At 36.3% G+C, this 20,668-nt stretch overlaps 1 protein-coding gene and 1 non-coding gene across 4 annotated transcripts in view; both read left to right on the top strand.

The window, feature by feature from the left end:
- The window catches only part of KIF18A (kinesin family member 18A), a 94,112-nt gene that overhangs the window by 39,677 nt on the left and 33,767 nt on the right, over positions 1-20,668 (top strand). For all 3 annotated transcript variants that reach the window (XM_014831455.3, XM_044753735.2, XM_070491382.1), the window contains exons 12-13: positions 3,736-3,857; positions 17,140-17,375. In XM_014831455.3, coding sequence (XP_014686941.3) covers positions 3,736-3,857; positions 17,140-17,375 — 358 coding nt within the window. The remainder of the gene's footprint in view (positions 1-3,735; positions 3,858-17,139; positions 17,376-20,668) is intronic.
- On the top strand, positions 5,339-5,406 carry LOC123279202 (small nucleolar RNA SNORD57). The gene has a single exon (XR_006517119.1). It is a non-coding gene; the product is annotated as a small nucleolar RNA SNORD57 (small nucleolar RNA).

Raw genomic sequence — 20,668 nt, 5'->3', positions numbered from 1 at the left:
TATGAGCTTAAATGCTGTATGCAAAGGCCTAGCACCTCTTAACCCATAATAGATAGTTGATAAATAATACTTTAATATTCTAAGCAACGGTAACATAGACATCAGTAGCCAGTGAAAGCTGTACGCAAAAAGAGCACAACGGAGTTAGCTGCATTACAAAATACGTTTTCCGTTTTTCCTCCAGAGTAGTAATTCTGACCTTTTTGGGTTATAGATGCCTTTGAAAATCTGATCAAAGAAGTATATAGATCTTCTCCCAGGTGAAAGATTGGGGAGGTCACATTCATACAGTTTTCCTTTTTTTAAGTCTTTTTTCTGTTGATACAACATTAAGAATACCTAAAATAAAACTAAAGCACTTTTATTTAAAATGCTGTATTCGTCTTAAGATGGTATAATGGACATATTTACATGACTTAAAAGGAGTAAGCAACAAAAGACGATGATTAATCAATACACTAGAATAGAGATTATCTGGACTTAGGAAAGATAACTTCGGAAATTCCATGCTAGATCTGAGGCGTCTAAAGCTGTAGCGGCTCATCACAGAATGTAGGACCTCCAGCAGAGTAGCTATCAGGGCACCCGGCCGTGTTCTGGATGACAAGTTTTCAGAGAAAACACTGATAGCCCAGGCCAAATGGGTGCTTCTCGTTCAGTGCACAAGAGCTTATTCTCTTGAAAAGGTGGCAGATGTGCGACATTTATAGCAGTTTTGGGTTTGTTTCACTTGTTACTTGCTAGAGTCCGTGTATGTCTAAAGTAGTCTTGTTCTCATGATCATTGTCTAAATGACATAAAATGACAAGTATTTTGGTTAAAGTTAAATTTTTGACCTTATTTTAAAATAACTGCTAAACATTCTTTCATTTTCTTTGTTACTGTTACTTATGGCCATGATGTTCTAGTAGAATATTTAGCCCATCTAGTGAGCAAAAGCTTTCTCTTGAAGGGTCTAAAAAATTTTTCTGTGTGTGGTAAGATATAACATAAAATTTACCATTTTAACCATTTTTAGGTTACAGTTCAAGTGGCATTAGCACATTCATTAAAAAAATTTTAATACATGTATGTGTAGTTTTAAAATGTTATTTCTAGAGTATCTTCACCTCTCAGTAGCCTTACTTAATTTACATTATACTTATATTATAATCTAGTGTGTTTGTCTTTGTAGTCAATATTCTAATTTATAGCCTAACCTCAGCTAGAGAAATATTTAAGAACTTATTTTGTATTAAAGAGGTAAAAAACTCAATTGTAGAAGTTTACTAGTTTGCCTTTGCTTTCTCATATTTATCATAAATTCTCAATTTTAAAAATGTTATGGTATTCTTTTAAGTAGTAGCATTATTATTATTGCTAATTTGCTTTATAAAGTTAATGTTGTTTGGGTTATTTTTAGTAAATTTAAATGTTTTCAACATGATCGAATCTAATTTTTCTAGTAATTGGTCTTCTGTAACTCTCATAAGCAGTTTTCCACGCCTGAATGTCAACCTAGAATTGATTTTTAAGTCATTGTTTTTTAGTGCATTTTATTGTAAATAATTTGAAAAATTAAAATGAAACCTGTGTTTCCATTCCCACCACCCTAATCTCATTCACCATTCTTTTTCCGTGCATATTTTCATGACTGAAATAATTATTTATTTGTAAGCCATTATTTCCTACATTGGCAAAGTGACACATAACTTTGTAAAAGGGCTTATCCACAGTCATACAACTCTTGGCACAAACCCAGTAATGTGATTTGCAAATTGCTGCTCTTTTTTCTGTACCCTCCTGCATTATCTCCCTCATAACATCTCAAATCTACCCACTTCTCTCTTTCTCTCACTGCCATCACCCTAATTCTGATTTCCATCCCCCCATTGTTGGACTGCTATATTTGATCTTTCTTCCATTCATCTTCCACCACAGTCATTCTCTCCACTGCAACCAATATGAACTTTCTGAAAGGTAACCGATCGTATTACTCTTCAGTGCGTTCTCCCTAATATAAACTCTCTATTATGATTTCCCAGGCCTAGCATGGCACCTGAATACTTCCCAAGTTTTATGTATCACCTCTCATTTATTCTTCACTTCAACCATTGCTAACCTACTTATGGTTCTCAGAATAGGCCATGCTCTTCTAATCAGATTTAGTCAATAATGTATCAAAACAAGAAGACTCAAATTGTAAACTTGGTTTTCCAAATATAACAAGCTTAGGCAAGGTCCATTACTGGCTAATGTAATTAGACAATTAAGGTTTGTCTTTTTAAAATAAGAGTGATTTAAGAAAATAAAGGAATTAGAACAGGGTTATCAGAGGAAGTATATAATGAAGGAATTTTTTTTTGAGAGAGAAAAGATGAACTATTTGGCAAGTATGTTCATACTGTTAGGATTGTTGGATTTCCTAACTGGAAAAGACTAAAGAGATCATCTAGTCAAGCACTTAAATTTTAGTCAAGTAAATTGATCTCCATAAAAACCATATTTTTAGCTTGCAGTGGCATTTGTGTCATGGCTGAGACCATCTCTAAAATCACCTCACTCACAGACCACTGCTCTAACCATACCATCCTGACTTGCTAAAGAGAGTTTTCTCTAGAATACATGCTAGATTCCTTGAAATGGCATCATGAATCATGTAAATCAATAACCCCGAGTGTTAAAATACCTCAGAACATAGAATGACATTGTTTCCCTTTCATAATTCCTACCATTGGCATAGGAAGTATTTTTTTAAAAAAAAGAAAAAGAGACAAGCTTAACCTTTTGGAGAATCAGTGGTCTGCAGGTTTGGAAGGAATATGGAAAAGCAAAAGTAGATTATGAGAATTGTCCCCAGGAGGACATTTCCAGGCACAGCTTCCCTACTTATGGGATTGTCTTAGCCCCTCACAATGTTCAAAAAAATTTCACTCCCTTTCATTATACTGACTTAAATTTTCCCAATTAAGGATTCTGAGACTGCTGTTGGATTACTACCATTCATAGTGTAGTGTAACCACTTAGCTGACGTTTTCCATACTTAACGTTAGGACATTTAAGGAAAGATAAGTAATTTTAGGTGGTAAATTCGAGAACACTTGGACCTGTGCATATAAGACTTAGGGAAATGGGAGCCATAGAAGACTTTTTTACACTTTTGCTCTAGGGTAAAGCTTATACCAAGATTAGGTGAAGGCAAGAAATTTTTATTTCTTTGGAACTCCAGACACTGAACACTTGGGCTATACTACTGAACTGGCGTGATATGGTACCTGTCCTGCTGGTGAACCTAACCTTCCAGTACAGACAGAAAGACTGTAAATAAATGAGTAAATAAATGAAGTTGTTTCTGATCAATGCTAGGACGGAAACGATTGGGGGTAGAGAATATCCATCTTTAAATATAATGCTGAGGGAATGCCTCCCTGAAGAAGTGACATTTAAGCAAAAACTGGCCATATTCATGTGTTTTCACAGCCTTAGGAACAAGTTGGATAGACCAAGAAACTGTCATCATAATAAAATTTGTCTGAGTTTCTGACATTCAGCTTCTGAGGAAACTTGAATCTTATCTTGCTTATAAGTTATAAACCACCTATACCAGAATGTTATTTTTCAAATTATTCCTAAACATATCATTCACATGTAAAAACATTAAAACTATTGGCACCAATGTAAAATGTTTTATTAAAATTGATTTGATTTTAACATTCTTAAAAGAATCTGAAGTATAGTTTGCATTGTGTTCCCCAGGAACTCAATGAAGATCTTCAAAGTCACCATTTGCACCTCCAGAACAAAGATTTGAAAGCACAAATTAAACATATGATGGAACTAGCTTGTCTTCAAGAACAGCAGCACAGGCAGAATGAAGCGTAAGTACATGGATTACACGTTCTACAAATTTTAACACTGTAGACCTAAGGATCCTGAAGCATAGAAGTTCAGTTTTCCACTGCTGGAAAATTGAGTTTTATCTGGTACAGGATACGTTATTTTTAAAGTGTCTGCCAGCATCTGAAATGCAGAGTTAGAAAACATGGAGAAAGTATAAAAGATGTGGTTCTTCTTCTCCAACTAATTTTTTAATACTACTTTTGTAGTTTTGAAAACATTTTTCTTCAAGAATTTATTATTTTTACGTCATATGTGCCATGTACTACAAACTTCCAAAGATACCTATACAGTGAAAAGGAGTCTGTCTTCAGGGGCCAGCTCTGTAGCGTGGAGGTTAAGTTCGGCACACTCCACTTCAGTATCCCACTTTTGGATCCCAGGCGTGGAAGTACACCACTCATCAGCCAAGCTGTGGCAGTGGCCCACATATAAAGTGGAGGAAGATTGGCACAGATGTTAGCTCAGGGCTAATCTTCTTCAGCAAAAAATAAAAAAGGAGTCTGTTTCTCCTTTTAGCCGTCTGTTTCTCCTCTTAGAAGTAAATACTATGAATACTAACTGAATTGTAAGTAGGCTGTTTTTAACCATTCATAATTCCAGAATGATTTTTTTGCTATCATTGAAAGGAAGTTCCCAAAAATGTGTATTTTTTAACATCAAGTGTCCCAATTTTCATGTAATGCTATGGTAGCTCTTTCATGCTCTCTCACTAGCTCAGCAGTAACATCTTTTGATTTTTGAAAGATAATCGTAAAAAGTATAACCTAATCTATATTTTTGTTACCTTGTATGTGTCAGTCAATTCCTTAGGTGTCACTTTCATGCTCTGTAAAAATGAGAAATTTATTTCTCTAAGTGGTTTCTGCTAGTCTGAAATTCTGCTGGAGTTCTACTAGTGTTCTCAAATAACTAGTAATTAATTTTCCATAATTTTGGTTTAAGGGAAATCATATTAGTGTAGTTATTTTTAAAAAGAAGAAGAAAAAGGAAAGAAAGGACATTAGGGAGATACTCTCCTGCAGGTAGAAGTTCAGCCTACTCTCCCTGTACTTTCTATGTCTATACCTAGAGCAGACGTTGAGTATTCACTTACTAGCACTCAAACCACATGCAAGAGCTAGAGTTATCAAAGAAACATTATTGTAACCATTCTGTATTTGCTGTATTGTACAAGTAGAGCAATACATTTAACTTAAACTTTTGCCTCAAAATGGGCAAAAAGATTTCTGACTAACTCTTGTTTATTTAGAAAATTGGTGAACCAAAGCATTACAGAGGCAACATGGCATAGTAGATAGAGTATGAGTTTTGGAATTGGTCTTCAATTCTAGTTTATGTTAGCAATATAACCTTGCGTAAATTATTTAACCTCACTAAGCCTTAGTTTTCTTAAATTTGAAATACATAACAATACTTTCCTTATAAAGATTTTGAAAAGATCAAATGACATAAAAAATAATGAGAGTGATGAACTGTCTTACCCTGATCTTGTAGAATGGAGGCAGAAAACTGACTTAATATATATTCAAAGTGCTAAATGAAAAAAAATTCCAACCAAAAATACTTTACCCAGCAAAGTTAACATTCAGAATTGAAAGAGAGAGAAAGAATTTCCCAGACAAGCGAAATCTAAAGTTCATCACCAGACCTTACAAGAAACGTTAAAGGGACTTCTTTAAGCTGAAAAGAAGGGCCATAATTAGCAACAAGAAAACATTAGACTATAAATCTCACTTCACTGGTAAAGGTAAATATTTAGTAGAGTATCAGATCAATTACTTGTAAAGCTTTTATGAAGATTAAAAGAAAAAAGTAGTAAAAGTAACTGTTACTACAATAATTAGTTAAGGGATACACAAGATAAAAAGATGTAAAATGTGACATCAACAACATAAAGCGTCGGGGGGTAGTAAAAATGTAGACCTTCAGAATGCATTCAAACTTAAGTTGTCAACTTAAAACAGACTTTGCCTCATGGCAATCACCAAGCAATAACCTATAGGAGAAACACAAAAGATACTGAGAAAGGAATCAAAGCAATACCAATAAATAAAGCCATCAAAACCACAAAGGAGGAGAGCAATAGAAGAAGAAAGGAACAGAGGAACTACAAAACAGCCAGAAAACAATTGACAAAATGATAATAAGTACATACCTATCAATAATTACTTTAAATGTAAATGAACTAAATTCTCCAGTCAAAAGATAGAGTGGCAGAATGGATAAAAAAGCAAAACCCATCTATATGCTGCCTACTAGAGACTCACTTCAGATGTAAGGACATACACAAACTGAAAGTGATGGATGGAAAAAAATATTCCTTGCAAATGAAAACCAAAAGAAAGCTGAGGTAGCTATACTTAGACAAAATAGACTTTAGAACATAGACTATAATAAGAGGCAAAGAAGGGCATTACATAATGATAAAGGGATCAATCCAACAAGAGGATATAACAGTTGTAAATATTTATGCACTCAACAAAGGAGCACCTAAATATATAAAGCACATGTTAAAACATCTGAAGGGAGAAATAGACAGCAATATAGTAATAGTAGGGGACTCTAATACCCCACATAAATCAATGGATAGATCATCCAGACAGAGCAACAGTAAGAAAACATCAACCTTAAATGATACAATAGGCCAGATGAATTTAACAGATATTTGCAGAACATTCCATTCAAAAGCAACAGAACACACATTCTTCTCGAGCGCACATGGAACATTTTCCAGGGTAGGTCATATGTGAGGTCACAACATAAGTCTTAACAAATTTAAGAAGATTTGAATCATATCAAGCATATTTTCTGACCACAGTGATATGAAACTAGAAATCAATTAGAAAGAAGAAAACTGGAAAATTCACACAGATTTGGAGATTAAAGAACATGCTACCAAACAACCAAAGGTCAATGAAAAAAATCAAAAGAGAAATCAAAAAACAGCTTGAGACAAATGAAAATGGAGATGCAACGTACTAAAATTTATGAGATCCAGCAAAAGCAGATCTAAAAGGGAAGTCCATAGCTATAAATGCCTACCTCAAGAAACAAGAAAAATCTCAAGCAACCTAACTTTACACTCAAGGAACTAGAAAGAAAGAAAAAACAGAGCCCAGAGTTAATAGAAGGAAGCAAATTACAAAGATCAGAGCAGAAGTAAATGAAATAGAGACTAAAAAGACAATAGAAAAGATCAAAAACCAAGAGCTGGTTCTTTCAAAAGATAAACAGAATTCACAAAGCTTTAGCTAGACTCACCAAGAAAAAAAGAGAGAAACTCAAACAAGTAAAATCGGAAATGAAAGAGAAGACATTACAACTGACGACATGGAGATACAAAGGATCATAAGAGACTACTGCAGACTATTGTATGCCAACAGATTGGACAACCTGAAGAAATAAATTCCAGGAAACATGCAACCTACCAGGACTGAGTCATGAAGAAATAGAAAATCTAAACAGACGAATTACTAGTGAGGAGATTGAGTTAGTAATTAAAAACCTCCCTACAAACAAAAAAGTCCAGGATCAGATGACTTTACTGGAGAATTCTAGCAAGCATTCAAAGAAGAATTAATACCAGTCCTCAAACTCTTCCAAAAGATAGAAGAGAAGGTAATGCTTCCAAACTCAGTTTGTGAGGCCAGAATTACCTTTGTCGACACAAATTATCCATAATCAATCTATAAATCAAAATCGCAGTGAGTTTATGAGCCAATTTTGAGAACTATAGCCCGGAAGAGAACTTTCACCAAGGACTGAAGCACTCCAAAGAAGCAGGGTGTACAGTGTGGTTTTATACCATCTTGAAAAAAGGGACATACATCAAATATGACAGGAATATCTCTTTTACTACAGTCACAAAATATTTTTCTAATGCAGAAGGTCAGTGGTCACAAGATGAGCACAGTAGATCAGTAATTAATCCTTAGTTTCTGGGAAGAAATGCTTATCTTTAAAGAAATGCAGATAAGAGGGGAGGCGTACGTCCCTATTTTTAAGGCCACCATTCTTCACTTGGGATGTTGTAAATGTTTGAAGCAGATGTACAGTGCATGCTCAGCAGGCCACGTCAGGCCTTTCTGGGAAAACAAGGTGAGGCCAAATTAGTTTCAAAACCAAATAGCTTCTTCATATATCTCACTATTTTAACTTTTCTCATTACTTTTCATTTATTCATCACCCTGATACCAAAACCAGATAAGGACACCACCAGAAATTAAAATTATGAGCCTATATCCCTTATGAACATAGATGCAGAAATCCTCAACAAAATATTAGCAAACAGAATTCAACAGTACATTAAAAGGGTCACACACCACGATCAAGTGGGATTTGTTCCAAGGATGCAAGGAAAGTTCAACATCCACAAATCAATCAGTGTGATAACACTACCTTAAAGTGAAGGATAAAAATGATAGAATCATCTCAATAGATGCAGATAAAGTATTTGACAAAATTGGACACCCATTTCTGATAAAAACTCTCAGCAAAGTGGGTATCGAGATTTTTTGGAGATACTGCAGGATCAGTTCCAGACCACCACAGCTGGTGAATCACATGAATTTTTTGGTTTCCCCCTCCATATAAAAATTTTTACACTATACTGTAGTCTATTAAGTGTGCAATAGCATTATGTCTAAAAAAGACAATGTACACACCTTAAAAATTACTTTATTGCTAAAAAATGCTAACCGTCATCTGCACCTTCAACAAGTCATAATCTTTTTACTGATGGAGGGTCTTGCTTCCATGTTGTTGGTTGCTGGGTGATCAGGATGATGATTACTGAAAGTTGGGGGGCTACAGCAGTTTCTTGGAATAAGCCAATGAAGTTTGCCACATCAACTGACTCTTCCTTTCAGAAATGATTTCTCTGTAGCATGTGATGCTGTTTTATAGCATTCTACGCACAGTAGAACTTCTTTCAAAATTGAAGTCAGTTCTCTGAAACCCCTGCCACTGCTTTATCAACTAAGTTTATGTCATATTTTAAATTTTTTGCTGTCATTTCATCCATCTTCACAGTGTCCTCACCAGGAGTAGATTCATCTCGATAAAACAGTTTCTTTGCTTATTCATAAGAATCAACTCCTTATCAAGTTTTATCACAAGATTGCAGCAATTCAGTCACTTCTTCAAGCTCTACTTCTAATTCTAGTTCTCTTGCTATTTCCAACATCTCTGCAGTTACTTCTTCCACCGAAGTCTTGAACTCCTCATTAGGGTTGGAATCAACTTCTTCCAAACTCCTGTTAGTGTTGATATTTTGACCTCTTCCCATGAATCCTCAATGTTCTTAATGACATCTAGAATGGTGAATCCTTTCCATAAGGTTTTTGATTGACTTTGCGCAGATCCATCAGAGGAATCGCCAGCTATGGCAGCTACAGCCTTATGAAATGTTTATTTCTTCAATAATAAGACTTGAAAGTCTAAATTACTCCTTGATCCATGGGCTGCAGAATGGATGCTGTGTTAGCAGGCATGAAAACAACATCAATCTCACTGTACATCTCCATCAGAGCTCTTGGGCAACCAGGTGCATTGTCAATTAACAGTAATATTTTGAAAGGAATCTTTTTTTGTGAGCAGTAGATCTCAACAGTGGGCTTAAAATGTTGTAAACAGATGTGCTGTCATCCAGGCTTTGTTGTTCCATTTGTAGGGCACAGGCAAGAGTAGATTTAGCATAATTGTTAAGGGCCCTAGGCTGTTCAAAATGGCAAGTGAGCATTAGCTTCAACTTAATGTCACCAGCTGTGTTAGCCTCTAACAAGATAGACAGCCTGTTCTTTGAAGCTTTGAAGCCAGGCATTGACTTCTCCTCTCTAGCTATGGATGTCCTAGCTGGCGTCTTCTTCCAATGTAAGGCTGTTTTGCCTATGTTGAGAATCTGTTGTTTAGTGTAGCCGCCTTCATTAATTATCTTAGCTAGATCTTGTGGGTAACATGCTGCGGTTTCTATGTCAGCACTTGCTGCTTCACCCTGCATATTTATGTTATGGAGGCGGCTTCTTTCCTTAACCTCACAAACCAACCTCTGCTAGCTTCAAACTTTTCTTCTGCAGCTTCCTCACCTCTCTCAGCCTTCCCAGAATTGAAGAGAGGTAGGCCTTGCTCTAGATTAGGCATTAGGATAAGGAAATTTTGTGACTGGTTTGATCTTCTGATCAAACCACTGAAGCTTTCTGCATATCAGCAGTAAGGCTAATTCACTTTCTTATCATTCATGTGTTCTCTAGATTAGCCCTTTTAATTTCCTTCGAGAACTTTTCCTTTGCGTTCATGACTTAGCTAACTGTTTGATCGAAGGGGCCTAACTTTTGTCCTATCTGAGCTTTTGACATGCCTTCCTCACTAAGCTTTTGATTTAAAGTGAGAGATGTGAGACTCTTCCTTTCACTTGAACATCTAGAGGCCGTTATAGGGTTATTAATTGGCCTAATTTCCATATTGTTGTGCCTCAGAGATTAGGCAGGCCCCAGGAGAGGGAGAGAGATGGAGGAACAGCCAGTCAGTCGATCAGTCAGAACACACACAACATTTATCAGTTAAGTTTACTGTCTTATATGAGTGTGGTTTGTGGCACCCTAACACAATTACAATAGTGACATTAAAGATCGCTGATCACAGATCATCTTAACAAATATGATAATAATGAAAAAGTTTTAAATTTTGTGAGAATTACCAAAATGTAACACAGAGACGCAAAGTGAGCAAATGCTGTTGGAAAAATGGTGCCAACAGACTTGCTCAACGCAGGGTTGCCACAAACCTTAAATCTGTAAAAAATGCAATATCTGGTAAGCACGATAAAGCAACGCGCAATAAAATGAGGTGTGCCTTTATAGAGGGAGGGTACCTCAACATAATAAAGGTCATATATGACAAGCCCATGTCTAACATCATACTCAGTGGTGAAAAGCTGAAAGTTTTTCCTCTAAGAACAGGTGCAAAACAAGGATACTCACCTGTGCCACTTTAATTCAACATAGTATTGAAGTTTTAGCCAGAGCAGTTAGGGAAGAAAAAGAAATAAAAGGCATCCAAATTGAAAAGGAAGAAATAAAACTGTCACTATTTGCATATGACATGATACTATATATAGAAAACCCAAAAAATGGTTAGAAGTGATAAATGAATTCAGAAAAATTGCAAGATACGTAATAAATATTTAGAAATCTGTTACTTTTCTATATACTAATAATGAACTATCAGAAAGAAAACTTAAGAATATAGTCTCATCATTCTTCACAGAAATAGAACAAAGAATCCTAAAATTCATATGGCGCAACAAGAGACCCTGAATAGCTAAAACAATCCTGAGGAAAAAGAACCAAGCTGGAGGCATTGCAATCCCTGATTTCAAAATATACTACAAAGCCATAGGAATCAAAAGAGCATGGTACTGGTACAAAAACAGACACACAGACCAATGGAACAGAATTGAAAGCCCAAATGTAAACCCACACATCTATGGACAGCTAATCTTCAACAAAGGAGCCAAGAACATACAATGGAGAAAGGAAAGCTTCTTCAATAAATGATGTTGGGAAAACTGGACAGCCACATGCAAAAGAAGGACAATTATCTTTTACCATACACAACAATTAACTCAAAATGGATCAAAGACTTCAAAGTAAGACCTGAAACCTTAAAACTCCTAGACGAAAATATAGACAGTACACTCTTTGACATCGATCTTAGAAGGATCTTTTTGAATACCATGTCTACTTGGACAAGGGAAAGAAAAAAAAATAAACACGTGGGACTTCATCAGGCTAGAGAGCTTCTGCAAGGCAAAGGACACCAGGAACAAAATGAAAAGACAGCCCACCAACTGGGAGAAAATATTTGCAAATCATATATATCCCACAAGGGGTTAATGTCAAAAATATAGAAAGAACTCACACAACTGAACAACAAAAGACAAACAACCCAATGAAAAAATGGGCAGAGGATATGAACAGACATTTTTCCAAAGACGGCCATAGATTCCGTTTTTCCATAGATGGCCAATGGGCACATGAAAAGATGTTCGATATCACTAATCATCAGGGAATTGCAAATCAAAACTACACTAAGATATCACCTTACACCCATTAGAATGGCTATAACCACCAAGACAAAAAATAACAAATGTTGGAGAGGATGTGGAGAAAAGGGAACCTTCATCCACTGCTCGTGGAAATGCAAACTGGAGCAGCCACTATGGAAAACAATATGGAGATTTCTCAAAAACTTAAAAATAGAAATACTGTACAACCCACCTAGTCCACTACTGGGTATTTATCCAAAGAACTTGAAATCAACAATTCAGAGAGGTTTATGCACCCCTGTGTTCTCTGCAGCATTATTCACAATAGCCAAGAAGTGGAAGCAACCCAGGTGACCATTGACTGAGGAGTGGATAAAGAAGATGTGGTATATATATTCAATAGAATACCACTTAGCCATAAAAAAAGACAAAATCCTCCCATTTGCAACAACATGGATGGACCTTGAGGGTATTATGTTAATCGAAATAAGCCAGACAGAGAAAGACCAATACCCTATGATTTCACTCATATGTGGAAGATAAACTAACACATGGACAAAGAGAACAGTTTAGTGGTTACCAAAGGGGAAGGGGATTGGGGGGGTAGGCAAAAGGCGTAAAGGAGCACATTTATGTGGTGACTGACAAGAATGCACAATGAAATTTCACAAAGACTACAATCTCATTTACAATTGCATCAAAAAGAGTAAAATACCTAAGAATAAATTTAATCAAGGAGACAGAAAAACTTGTATACTGAGAACTGTAAGACATTAATGAAAGAAATTGCAGAAAATATAAGTAAATGGAAAGATATTCCATCCTTCTGGCTTGGAAGAATTATTACTGTTAAAATGTTCATCCCATCCAAAGCAATCAATAAGCAATATCCAACGTGATATTACTAAACTCAGAATGAGATGAGATATGCTCCACCAGCTCTCCAAGTGCAAGCTGGCTCCAGCACATCACTGCCAGAGCCCAGATCAATAGACTTCACATAACTGATGATCAAGAAATATCAATTAAGAGCATTCAACATAATCCCTGTCAAAATTCCAATGGCATTTTTCACCAAACTATAACGAAAAATCCTAAAATTTGTATGGAACCACAAAAGACCCCAAATAGCCAAAGCAATCTTGAGGAGGGACAAAGCTGGAGGTGTCATGCTTCCTGATTTCACACTGTATTACAAAGCTGTAGTAATCAAAACTATGGTATTGGTGTAAAAACAGACACAGATCAATGTAACAGAATAGAGAGCCCAGAAAAATGTTCATGCATATATGGTCAATTAATTTATGACAAAGGAACCAAGAATATACAATGGGGAAAGGACAGTCTCTTCAATAAATGGTGTTGGGAAAACTGGGCAGCCACATATAAAAGAGTGAAAGTAGACTACTATCTTAGACCATACACAAAAATCAACTCAAAATGGATTAAAAACCTAATGTAAGGCCTGAAACCATAAAACCCCTAGAAGAAAACATAGGCATTAAGCTCTTTGCCTTTGGACTTGGCATTGATATTTTGGATTTGACACCAAAAGCAAAGGCAGCAAAAGCGAAAATAAGTGGGAATACATCCAACTAAAAGGCTTCACAGCAAAAGAACCATCAATAAAATGAAAAGACAGCCTTCCAAATGGGAGAAAATATTTGCAAATCATATATCTGATAAGGAGTTAATACCCAAAATATATAAAGAACTCATACAATAGCAAGAAAACAATCCAATTAAAAAATGGGCAGAAGATCTAAATAGATGTTTTCCCAAAGAAGACATGCAGATGACCATTAGCTACATGAAAAGGTGCTTAATATACTAATCATCAGGGAAGTGCAAATCGGAACTCCGAGCTATTGTCTTACACCTGTTAGAATGACTATTATCAAAATGACAAGAAATAACAAGTGTTAGTGAGGATATGGAGAAAGGGGAATTCTTGTGCTCTCTTGGTGTGAATGTAAATTGGTACAGCCACAGTGAAAACAGTATGGAGGTTCCTCAAAAAATTTAAAGTAGTAAGGCCAGCCTGGTCATGTAGTGGTTAAGTTCATAAGCTCCACTTCATTGGCCCAGGGTTTGCGGGTTCTGATCCCGGGCATGGACCTCCACACCGCTCATCAAGCCATGCTGAGGCAGCATCCTACATACAGTACAGAAGAAGATTGGCACAGATGTTATCTGAGCAACAATATTCCTCAAGCAAAAAGGAAGATTAGCAACAGGTGTTAGTTCAGGACCAGTCTTTCTCACACACAAAAAAAAATTAAAAGTGGAACTACCATATGATCCAACAATTCCACTTCTTGAGTTTTTATCTGAATAAAATGAAAAAACTAATTCACAGAGATATATGCACTCCTGTGTTTATTGCAGCATTATTTACAGTAGCCAAGATAGGGAAACAACCTAAGTGTCCATCGATGGATGAATGGATAAAGAAAATGTGGTTTGTATATATACACACACACACACATATGCATACGTACATATATACAATGGAATATTATTTAGCCATAGAAAAGAATGAAATCTTGCTATTTTTGACACCATTGATGGACCTTGAGGGTATTATACTAAATGAAATAAGTCAGAAAGAGAAAGACAAGTACCATAATGACCTCACTTAGATGTGAAATCTTAAAAAAGAACGAAAAAACTCATAGATACAGCGAGCAGATTGGTGGTTGCCAGAGGCAGAGGAGGGGAGATGGGTGAAGTGGGTGAACGGAATTAAAAGGTACAAGCCTCCAGTTCAGTCAGTCATGGGCATGTGCTGTACAACATGGCAACCAGAGTTAGTAATACTGTATTGTGCGGGGGGTTTTTTTGTTTTTGTTTTTTTTTTAAGATTGGCACCTGGGCTAACGACTGTCGCCAATCTTTTTTTTTCTGCTTTATCTCCCCAAACCCCCTCTGTACACAGGTGTATATCTTAGTTGCAGGTCCTTCTAGTTGTGGGATGTGGGACGCCGCCTCAACGTGGCCTGATGAGCAGTGCCATGTCCGCACCCAGGATCCGAACCCTGGGCTGCCGCAGCCGAGCGCGCGAACTTAACCACTCGGCCACGGAGCCAGCCCCTGTATTGTGTGTTTCGAAGTTGCTAAGAGAGTAGATTTTAAAAGTTCTCATCACAAGAAAAATAAATTCTGTAACTGTGGTGATGGATGTTAACTAGACTTATTGTGGTGATCGTTTCACAATATATACAAATATCAAATCAAAAACGTAAAAATGAATGTGTGAGTAAATACCTACATGCAAACTTACATATGTACATAAATAGCATACGTTGCGGGTCCCTAATACCACTTCCAGGTTTGGCAGTTTACTGGAATGACTCATAGGACTCGTCCAATAGTTGTACTCATAGTTATGATTTATTACAACAAAAGCATGCGAGACAAAATCAGCAAAAGGAAAAGGCAAATGGGGCAAAATCCAAAGGAAAGCAGATACAAGCATTCATGTTCCTCTTCCAGTGGACCCACACAGGATATGCTTAAGACCTCCTGCAAAAGTTGTAGCAGCACACGTGAAATGTCTACTTTGGAATCTCATTAGGCAGACACTTAGTGCCCTGGGTTTTTGTTGGGAGCTCATCACATAGGCACCCTGTGCCTGGCACTTACAAAATTCCCAGCTTTCCAGAAAGAAAGTAGTTATTTCATATCAACTGCATTGTTTGATCAAACAGTTTAAGCACAGTGGAGCCCTGTTATCAGTTCTGAAAGTGATGAGAACCCTCTCAAAATCTTTAAGTTTCAAGATGCCAGCCAGGGGCTAGCCTTGCAAGCAAGCCTTTGTACGAATAGCAGCCTCCAGCCCACTATGTTGACTCTTCTCTGCACAGCACCTGATAGTATAGGTGCACAACAAATCATTGTTTTTATTGACTTTCTGATTAATGACTTTTCCTTATGTGATTTACAAACCAAAGATATTATTGTTACTAAATACCATGGATTTGAAATGAAAAGTTGATAGACTCTGTCAAACAATGAGGCTCATTTTAGGTATATAATGTTTGAAATATGACAAAAGAACAAAACTCAGCTTTACAAGTTAGTTCTTCATAAGCTAAAGCAGTGGCTTTCAAAGCCATTCAAAGAAGTTCCAAGGAGACATCTAACGTATAACATTTTAACGTATAATGACTTTTCCCTCATTACCTGCTTGGCTCACCAGAAAGAAAAATGCCTCAGACCATTTATTTTTACTGCTATCTAAATATTTAAGACTTCTAGGTCATAAAGCAGTTATTTCCTTGTGTTTTAAAATTAATGCCTATTCTTTTCCCACTGCCCTATCCATACTTCAGATGATTCTATTCTCGTGGATGTTATGAGTCAGCTGGAACAGCAGGACTGAATCATTTCAAGATCATTCATGTCGTTTGCCATCTTCCTTGATGTAAAAGTTAGGAACCATTGGTTGAGTGTATAAACTGTGTAGCTGTGGCCTTTCTTCAGTGGACACTTACATGGGGGTCTAATACATTAAAAAGATAACCTTCAGTACTGCTCTCACTGATAGCTATAGGGAAGATACTGAATCAGAGCTGAGAATCCAGTGCCCCGTCAATTCCCCATACCCACGATCTTTGTCCACAGCCTTTCCGCTTGGAACCTCTCTGAATGACTTAGAAAGCCGTTGCTTTAGCTCATGAAAAGCTAACTTGGAAAGTTGAGTTTTGTTCTTTTGTTGTTATATTTCAAATATTATATATCTAAAATGAATCTCATTGTTTGACAGAGTATATTAATTTTTCATTTCAATCCCACGGTATTTAGTAACAATAACAACAATATCTTTGGTTTGTAAATCACATTGTGCTTTGCAAAAAGCTTTTATATGTATTTAGCTCATTTAGTCCTCAAAACAATCTCCTGTTATAATTAGTGGCTGTCCAGTTGTACTCCACATTGTAGAGAAGAAACCGTTTGTGCCTTATCCAAGGTCGTAGAGAAGTGACTAGCTAAGACTACAGCCTGGTGCTTGTAATTCGCATCCAGGATTCTTTCCCCTCTGTGCTTAATGTGTTAAGAATATGTCGAGGTATTTGACTGAAATATTCTACAGGAGAATATATACAGAGAATCATTTTAATGATCTGCTAATACTTTGGATGTTACATAGAGCTATAATAATGTGTTTAAAATTTGATATTTATCTCTCTTCTTGTCACCTTCTGTGTATATAGATTATTGAATGCTTTACTTCCAGTCCTAAGAAAACAGTATTGTGCTTTAAAAGAAGCTGGCCTGTCCAACGCTGCTTTTGAGTCTGACTTCACAGAAATTGAACATTTGGTAGAAAGGAAAAAAGTGGTGGTTTGGGCTGACCAAACTGCTGAGCATACAAAGCAAAATGATCTACCAGGGATTTCTGTTCTCATGGCCTTTCCGCAGCTTGGGCCAGTTCAGCCTGCTCCTTACTGTAAGTACAGCTTTTATTTTATTAAGTAAATTATTGTATGATTTCTAAAGAGTAGCCTCGTTTATATATCAGTCTACAGAACAGTTTTTTAATAGGTTTGGCTATTTTGTGAGAATTAATGGGGAAATTAGCTTCAGAATCATTTCAGTTAACTAGTGTCTTTCAAAGGTCTAACACCAAATATGCTTGATGTTCTGAATAACTCTACCAGTTATTTCATTCATTTTTTGTTGGAATAATTTCACCTCCCTCCTTCTTTAAAATTTAACCTCTGTTGAGGACTGAAGATTACAATTAAGAATATTATATTGTATAATGCATAATCTGTTCTTAAGATCAACTAAGAGCATAGAATTTACTATTATACTGTTGGCAAATCACTTGATATCTCTCCTCATAAAATTGTGCATGGGACATTTGAACATGCAAAACTAATGTTTAAAAAGGCAATATAGAAGTACATACAGAAGTAGAATGCTCCCTTTGACTTTCCCTAGAACCTCAATCTTGTATCCTATCTCAGAGGTAAATGCAGTTAACCATTCGGTTATCTTTACATTTCAGTGTGTGTGTGTAATATTTGTATTACTCTAACTCTTTAGCTTTTTGTTAGGTTTCACATGAATGCTAGCACATTATATGTATTGACCTACAATTTTCTTTTGTTTGTTTATTTAGTTTATTATTAACATTTTTAGAGTACACACATGAAGAATCTACCTTCTTTTTTTTAACAGTTATGAGAATCCAGAGAATAGATGTACCATAATTTACTTAACCGTTGTCCTGTTGATGAACAGTGCATCAGAGAGTGTGACTGTATATTCACATCTGTGCGTGTGTTCCAGATTCCTAGAAACTGATCGGCTGGGTCAGAATACAAATAATTTTTTAAAATGTAATCTGTCAAACTCTCCAAAATTTTTCCTATACCAAATGTGTATTAGTATACGTCTCATCTTTACCTTAACTCAAATAATAACAATACTAAACTAGTATATATTCTTTTTTAAATTTTCACCTCTCATCTCAGATTACCAGTGATGTTTTTCATCTTCTCTGAGGTATCCTTTGCTCATTAGAGTTGGTAGAGTTTGTTTGTTCTTTTTGTTTTGGGTGTTTTTTTTTTGTTTGGACTGCTTTAGTTTCGCTTCTGGTGACAGCTGCCCTCCTGCTCCGCTCCCTCACCTCCAAGCATTTCTGTCTTTTTGGAAGTCTGGATCTTCCCAAGGCTCTGCTCTACTTTTCTTTGTTTCTAGTGCTGATGCTAGGAGGTCTCCACTTAGTTTAGAGAGTGCTGACTTCCAGTACAGCACCACAGTTGCTCTCTTGAGCAGTCACTCTGGTAGTTATTATGGATAATCACCTCGTAGTCTAGTCCCTATTCGTTTTGTCTTGGTTTGCAGATTGGGGAAAAGCAGTTCTCGTAGACATAATAGCAAGGGTCTTGATTTTTCTCTTCTAGTTTTTCCATTGATCTGATCCACTTGCTTTCCAACTTCCAAAAATTACCCAGTTTTTGCTGTTGGCGATTATTGCATTTTTCTATCACTGGATGTTATGTCAGTAAATTTTAAGAGGGAGATGAGACAAATCTCTGTAGACTTGTATTTGATTTTATTTATTAGTATGATCCCTTCATGTCAGAACTATCACTCAAATATTTGCTTTGTTTTTTTTTTCTTTTGGATGTTTGTTTTTTGTTTCATTATGGATTTCGTTTTCTGTTTCATTTTATCTGCTCTTTATTGTTATTTTTATTATTTCCTTCTGCTTTCACTAGATTTATGTTGCTGATTTTGTTTCTAACTGATAAAGATAAATGTTTGTTCATTAATTTTCACCAGATTTTTCTAACTTATGTCCATAGATTTCCCTCTAAACGCAGCTTTAGCTTCATCCCACAAGTTTTGATACATAGTATTTTTCATTATTTTTTAGTTCAAAATATTTTCTGATTTCTATTGTAATTTCTTCTTTGACTCACGTGGGCATTTCTTTTTGTTGAAGAAGAAGATTAACATTGAGCTAACATCCACTGCCAATCCTCCTCTTTTTGCCGAGGAAGACTGGCCCTGAGCTAACATCCGTACCCATCTTCCTCTACTTTATATGTGGGACGCCTGCCACAGCATAGCTTGATAAGCGGTGCCTAGGTCCGCGCCCAGGATCCAAACCGGCAAACCCCAGGCGGCTGAAGCAGAGAGCATGAACTTAACCACTATGCTACTGGGCTGGCCCCATGTAATGTATCTTAATGTCAAAAAGCTATGGCAAATTCCAGTCTATGTTTTGGTTATTGATTTCTAACTTAACTGAATTATGTTTAGAGAAAAAGTGCCCAGTATATAGTTAGCCTGTATAAATGTTTTAAGTATGCTTTTAAGGAATGTATATTTTGCAGTCATTGATTGCAATATTCTATGTAAGTCAGGTCAAATTGGTTATGTTCTTCAAATCTTATTCTTACTTATTTTTTAATTCAAGTTCTATCATATACTGAGGAGACCTATTAAAAATTTCCCCTATTACTATGGATTTTTCCATTTTGTATCAGTTTTTTGTTGCTGCCCTAACAAATTAACATGAACCTATCAACTTAAAATAACACTGACTTATTGTCTCAGAGTTCTGTGGGTCAGAAGTCCAGCAGGCTCAACTGGTTGCTCTGTTAGACTTTCACATGGCCAAAATCAAAGTGTCAGCCAGCTGAGTCTTATCCAGAGGCTCTGAGGGAGAATGTGCTTCTAGGCTCATTCTAGTTGTTAGCAGAATTCAGTTCTATGGGCTGTCGGGCTAAGGTCCCTGTTTTCTTGTTGGCTGTTGACCAGGGTCTCAGCTTCTACAGGTCACCCATATTCCCAGGCATGTGGCCCTCTTCATCACTTCATCTTCCAGCCAACAAAGGTAGATCAAGTTATTCTCATGCTTCAGATCTCTCTTCAGACCTTCCCTTTTGCCTCCTCTCAGCTGTGTAAAGTTAGAGAAAGTCTTCTGCTTTTAAGGGCTCATATGATTAGATTGGACCCACTGGATGATCTCTGTCTTTAATTCTGTAACCTCAGTTATATCTGCAAAAGCCCTTTGCTATGTAATGTAATATGTTCCCAGGCTCCAGAGGCTAGGATGTGGACATTTGAGGGGGAGAGGGTGTTCTGTCTACTGCTCATTTCTTCTTTTAGTTCTGTCAATTTTTGCTTTTTATATATTGAGATTATATTATTACATCCATATATTTCAGAATTGTTACATCTTCTTTTTATTATAAAATGCCCTTCTTGTAATTTTTCTTA

The sequence above is a fragment of the Equus asinus genome, chromosome 20 (assembly GCF_041296235.1).
Source record: "Equus asinus isolate D_3611 breed Donkey chromosome 20, EquAss-T2T_v2, whole genome shotgun sequence".
Taxonomy (NCBI): domain Eukaryota; kingdom Metazoa; phylum Chordata; class Mammalia; order Perissodactyla; family Equidae; genus Equus; species Equus asinus.
Note: the sequence above shows the minus strand (reverse complement) of the source record. Positions and strands in the feature narration are given on the sequence as shown.